Source organism: Triticum aestivum, chromosome 4B (genome assembly GCF_018294505.1).
Source record: "Triticum aestivum cultivar Chinese Spring chromosome 4B, IWGSC CS RefSeq v2.1, whole genome shotgun sequence".
Taxonomy (NCBI): Eukaryota; Viridiplantae; Streptophyta; class Magnoliopsida; order Poales; family Poaceae; genus Triticum; species Triticum aestivum.
In genome coordinates, this window is record NC_057804.1 from 143805903 (window position 1) to 143812329 (window position 6427).

Here is a 6427-nt window from a genome sequence, read left to right on the forward strand (position 1 = left end):
AGTAGGAGACGAGGTTAGCGGACAGTCACTGCCAAGCTGCTGCCGGAGAAGACCAGGTGCACCTAATTTCTCCTGATCATGGCCGCCTCCCTCCCTCTCTCCGCAGACAGTTTCTTTTCCCTACTTCTGGACTGTTCCCCCACTGACCAGACGCCAGAAATCCAGGTCCAGGCTTCCCTCCCAGCTCGGGCCCTGCCTATGGTGTCCAATTCAGGGCAAGGCGACATGCCCCTTGCCATTTGGATGCCATGGTGACACCACCCTATGGCAGATGCCACAGGGTATTTTTATCGTGAGGGTGGACGGCTCGAGGTAGAGGGTCGCCACACCGGTATAATGACGATATAATGGCGTCGTACTGATGGTTTTAAAACACTGGTTGCTAGCATTTTTTAACTATATATTTGTTATGTCGTTAGTTTTACTTTACCGGTCTGCCTCTGGTAAGGATGCCATAATCTTACGTTTAGTAAAGTACTTGCATATGCTCAGTTTAGATGTTGGAATATGTTAATGCCTCCTTCGGTTCATAGGATAGGAATATCATAAGAATGGGAAAACCATAGGAAGTGAGATGGCACGTATCTCAATTCCTATAGGGAAAGAGATGGCACTTGATTCATAAGATAGGGATTTTTCCATTGAGTCTAGGCTAATGTTTTTTTTTTCCTTTGAAATGTGAAGGATCGGTTCCTATCCTACATAGGAATAGGAATCCATTCCTACAAACCAAAGGGCTCCAAAGGAATTTTTCCTACAAAATTCCTATCCTTCAGAATTCCTACAAAATTCTTCTAAACGAAAGGAGGCCTAATATTTGATACCGGATTCTAGGTCAAATAAATGAAATTCGTTACACCCCAAAGATCAAGATGAATCCATCTGGCATAACCATCGTCTTAGCGGGGATATATCATTGCTTATATATGTTATTTGTGGATTGATTGTGTGACCTTCAAGAAATTAATTGCATAAACTAAGCTTTCAAAATTCTAGATGTATAGGATTCTTACAAATGATAGTAGTCATTAGTGGCGATTGGCTACCTTCATATATTTGGGCCTTCATTTGGATGAGCCATATTTGAAGGTGATAGCTAGTTTTGTTTCCTGGCTTGCATGGATTGGACGTGCCTTTGTCAGAAAAATCAAGTCGTGGAGGTGCTGCCAGGATACACCAAAATGCGCACATTCTTACTGTTAACATTTGATTTGGTTCAAGATGGAGTCCTTGGTAAGGGCTGTCCAACTGGCAGAAACTTTTCAAACAAAGGGTATGTTTGCTTTGAGCCCAAGTTCACCCTACCAAAAATTTGGCTAACCAAAATTTTAGCCAAGGTTATCATTGCCAATGATTTGGCCAATGTTGGCAGGAGAAATGAACTGGAGCGGGCAAGCGCGCATGGAGCCGCTGAACCACTCATAAACCCCTTGCTGGTAACCCTTAGTTCCATGCCGGAGCCACCCAATCAACCATCAACTCCAAAGTGATAAATACTTACATATGCATCCCATTGGCTGTTATGCATGCCTGGTGCTGGCGTTGGCCGTCATGCATGCGATCCGTACCTAGCAAATGGTTTCTATCTCGCTGTCAGCTTGCATCCCTCCAGACCTCGCATCCATATCCAGAAACTAGCTTCTAGACCTGTACTTTTCTTTCACAACCTGTAGTTATTCTAAATGTTAAACTAGTTTCTGTACACACTTTCTAAATGTTGGGACCAGAGATAAGCTATATTTTGTTCATTTGCTGTTTTCCTTTGCTGGTTTTCTGATCTGGAGGTCAGGGTGGCAAGGCTGCTGGGTAGGTGAAACTGATAATTGGGGGTCACTGATTGCTTCCTTGTGGGAACCAAATCCAGAACAGTTCAAAAACTCAAAAACACTGCGTTGGTATCAAGAACAAAAATAGCGCGCTATACAAAATAGCCCCGCCCCTTAATACGCTATTAGCGAGACATTGTACACTGATTTATTTAGCGAGACGGTTCTCTACACGCTATAGCGTGCTATTTTTTTTCAGTGGTTGGTATTGAAGCTAGTATGAGAGGGTTTATTTTCTATGGTGTCTTTTCTCTAGCTGGAACCATTCTATTGGAAGATTTATTCACTTTGTGTAGGGCATGCCATTCTCTAGGTGCAGCAGAATATACAAGAGGATCCGGTCGTGCATCCTTTGTGTTCTTTGCAATAGATGATGTTCATCTTTTCATCTTGTATGCATGCTATTGCTTAGAGAATATCTTGAAACAACTTGTGTTTGGCTGATTCCCAATGTAGCTGGTTCCCAATGTAGCCGTAAGCTCGTAACACATATTTGTCAATTTTTTGGCCAAGGATTCTTGCACCCTCACTTTGCCACTGTTTGGTAGGAACCTGTGAGAAAGATTGGTGTGTTCCATTGGCAACCAAGTTCCAAATAATTAGACTGAAAAGAAAGAATGGCACGGCAATTTTTTGGCACCAACCAAACATACCCTAAGTCTCATGGACTAGTTGGACCTTGCATTTAAACGGGTTTAGTCTACAGTAACTTCTGCATTCTTGAATGCGGATTGCAGAGGTGCAAGTGAGTGCCCTATATTGCACTTGGGACTTGTTACCTTGTACTACAAGTAGTGTGGTTTTCTATGAATTGAAAATATGACCTCATAAATCCTTACCATTCACTTTTTAGTTTTAGGCAGTTTGTTCCCATCCTGTGTTATGGTTGGCTGTGCTGCAATTTCATAAGATGCTGCTTATTGGAATTTACAAGTTGTATTTGATAAGATACCGCGGAATGTCATGTGGTGGGCCTTGGAGAAACACAAAGTCCCAGCAAAGTACATTACCCTCATCAAGGCCATGTATGATAATGTTGTGACAAGTGTTCGAACAAGTGATGTCGACACTGATGACTTCCCGATTAAGATAGGACTGCATCAGGGGTCAGCTTTGAGCCCTTATCTTTTTGCATTGGTGATGGATGAGGTCACAAGGTATATACAAGGAGATATCCCATGGTGTATGCTCTTTGCGGATGATGTGGTGCTAGTTGACGATAGTCGGACGGGGGTAAATAGGAAGTTAGAGTTATGGAGACAAACCTTGGAGTCGAAAGGGTTTAGGCTTAGTAGAACTAAAACCAAGTACATGATGTGCGGTTTCAGTACTACTAGGTGTGAGGAGGAGGAGGTTAGCCTTGATGGCCAGGTGGTACCTCAGAAGGACACCTTTCGGTATTTGGGGTCAATGCTGCAGGAGGATGGGGGTATTGATGAAGATGTGAACCATCGAATCAAAGCCGGATGGATGAAGTGGCGCCAAGCTTCTGACATTCTTTGTGACAAGAGAGTGCCACAAAAGCTAAAAGGCAAGTTCTACAGGACGGCGGTTCGACCCGCAATGTTGTATGGTGCTGAGTGTTGGCCGACTAAAAGGCGACATGTTCAACAGTTAGGTGTGGCGGAGATGCGTATGTTGAGATGGATGTGTGGCCACACGAGGAAGGATCGAGTCCGGAATGATGATATACGAGATAGAGTTGGGGTAGCACCAATTGAAGAGAAGCTTGTCCAACATCGTCTGAGATGGTTTGGGCATATTCAGCGCAGGCCTCTAGAAGCTCCAGTGCATAGCGGACGGCTAAAGCGTGCGGAGAATGTCAAGAGAGGGCGGGGTAGACCGAATTTGACATGGGAGGTCCGTTAAGAGAGACCTAAAGGATTGGAGTATCACCAAAGAGCTAGCTATGGACAGGGGTGCGTGGAAGCTTGCTATCCATGTGCCAGAGCCATGAGTTGGTTGCGAGATCTTATGGGTTTCACCTCTAGCCTACCCCAACTTGTTTGGGACTAAAGGCTTTGTTGTTGTTGTTGTTGTTGTATTTGATGTTTAAAATGTTGGTCTTGGCAAGGAGTAACAGACTTACTACAACTGATGTTCTTCATTTTTTCCGTTAAAGTTGTCGAGTATTGGCATGTTACCCAGAGCTATATACATGTTAATTTATCTCGGAGTTTTTGTTGTGTATTTTATTACTTCTTAGAGTTGGAACTCATGGCTCGTTATGATTAATGCAGGGAGCAGCTGGTGCCGAATGGACCCCAGGGAGCTAGTCCAATCCGGTCGCCGCCAACTGGAGGGCATGCTGGTTTATTTCCAACAAATCCAAATGCACAATCAGTCTGGTCGTTTGATAAGAAAAGGGACAGCATAGAAGTTATGGGCGAAGCAAGGCTCCCTCCTTCCAGTCTAGGGAGTTGAGGAGACATAGGCGTCGGACCGGACTGTATTCCCTTATGCGAAAAACGAAACATAGCCGTCTTATTTAGTAAGCACTCACCTGTTAACATTGTGCGCTTTATGCATTCGTGTTAGGTTTCTCGCCTGATACGTTTGTTTGGTGCATTTTTTGGTGGATTCAATGCAATGCAATGCAATGGTTGGGTTATCTCGTTGCGCACTTGCGGCGCTGTGCATGTTCATCCTCTTGAGTGACCAGTGAGATCATCGGGTTACCCGGAGTCAATTGTTGGTTGCTGACCATATATTTTCTTCTTCTTTTCGCGCATGCTTGGTTGAACACTGAATCTTAGATATTAGTCCGTGTGAAGCATGGCTGTTGCTGTCATACCCTGCAAACGGTAATGGATGCGGAGCTGGAGTGAAACCAGGGGAGAGGAATTGCTGCAGGGTCAAGTGCTGTGGGCATTATCTGCTTTGGTGCATCTTATCCAGTAAGTCACTGCTTGGTCTGCATGCGTCCATTTGGAGGATCAGCTTGGTTGACAAAGGCAGGACCAAATCTGGGCGTGTGGGCGCAAGTGCAGCAGCCATTGCTTGCAAGTGGTTTGCTAGTTTCCAGTGGCCATTCTGCGGCTGCCTAACTCGATTAATACCAGCATGTCCTTTGGTGGTGGTGTGGAACACGAAAGTTCCATTCTTGGGTGACATGGACATTTGATTGTCCGTTTGGTTGTTGCTGTATGACGAAAGCTCGGACGGTTTTTGACTTGATTGCACATGTGCCTGGAGAACGGGCAGATACCATCCCTTTTTACTAGGAGCACTCTTTTGTCTTTGCGTGTTGTATCAGGCATGCATCTACCACACGGGACATGGGAGGGGAATACGGAGTAACGTTCAATTCCACCCTCAAGAAGAAAGTTTGTGAATCAGGCGGATATCCCTACTACTGTTTGTGTGTTTTCCCATATCCTTTTCTAGTGATTGATTGAGACCTACTACTGTTTGTGTGTTTTCCCATACAACGACGCATCAGCTAGCCGACGGAGTAGTAGATACTATAATGCATGCTTTATATTTGCCCTTCATTATAAAACTGTATACTACTAGTGTATTATGATCAGGGTAGTTGCAGTTGTCCTAACTCCGTTTCAAATTATAAGATGTTTTGGATATTTTAGCACGAACTATGTAAAATGAGTGAACAAGTACACTAGAATACGTCTAATGTTAGAACATTTTATAATTCGAAACAACAGGAATACTTTCTAACAAGTGTTTGGTTTGATCTACAATTGATTAATCTGTGTGACCGACAAAAAAGAGAGCGGCACGTACCATTTTCCCTCTTCGTTGCCCATTATCTCGCAAACTAGTAAAAAAAATCTATTATCAGCCTAAACGTGGAGACCCGGTTAAGAAACGGTGACAGCGAGGAACCAAGCTCCGAATGATTTGTCTGAAAGCCCGTAATGAAAGAATGTTACTACAAGGAGGAAGCTTTCCTGCCTGTGTAGCCGCCTTGCCTTGCGTGTTGCGCCGGGCAACCACCCCATGCTTCTTTCTGTGTCATTCATTTAATTATATTTAAAAAGCCTTCGCTCAGTGGTTGGGTATGCGGTTGTACAGCCTAACGTCCCGAGTTCATTTTCTAGAATTGACAAGTGATGTATAGGGGGTTTCCTCCGTTTATTGAGAATCAAGTTTGGTGTGTGGTGAAACCACGTATCAAGAAATATGTTGATACTCATTTAAAAAATTCTGAGAACAATGTTTATTTTGGTATTCATACTAAAATGGTCGTATGCATTCCTAGTTGGTGTAGAGACCGGGAAATAAAAATCTCTCCCATTTTTAGGTTGGCCGCCCTTCATCTGCGGCTGCTTGCGCGCACCAACGCGACGCTTCCTTGGCGCCTCCTGCAGCGGCCACGCGCGAGCTCGATAACATGGTGCAGCCATGCGCGGTGGCGGCGGCCATGGCGTTGCCAACCGCTCTACCTCTTGCGGTGACGTGGACAACGGCGACGGCCACAATCCCGCGCTGGTGCCAATGGCAGCAGCGATCGTCCAATCACCCGCAGCGGAGCTAGCAGGGTCATGGCGATGGCGAGCCGGCTCGGGCGGACCTGCACGCCGCCGCGGCCGGCTCCCTCCCGCCTCCTTCCCCACCTCGCCACCGCCATAGGGCGCCGC

At 45.2% G+C, this 6427-nt stretch overlaps 1 protein-coding gene across 1 annotated transcript in view; it reads left to right on the top strand.

Moving 5' to 3' along the window:
• LOC123091521 (stress response protein NST1) overlaps window positions 1-4437 on the top strand; it is a 9067-nt gene extending 4630 nt beyond the window's left edge. Inside the window, exon 3 of the mRNA XM_044513056.1 lies at window positions 4067-4437. Coding sequence (XP_044368991.1) covers window positions 4067-4250 — 184 coding nt within the window. The 3' untranslated portion in view covers window positions 4251-4437. The remainder of the gene's footprint in view (window positions 1-4066) is intronic.
• The last annotated feature ends 1990 nt before the right edge of the window (window positions 4438-6427 follow it).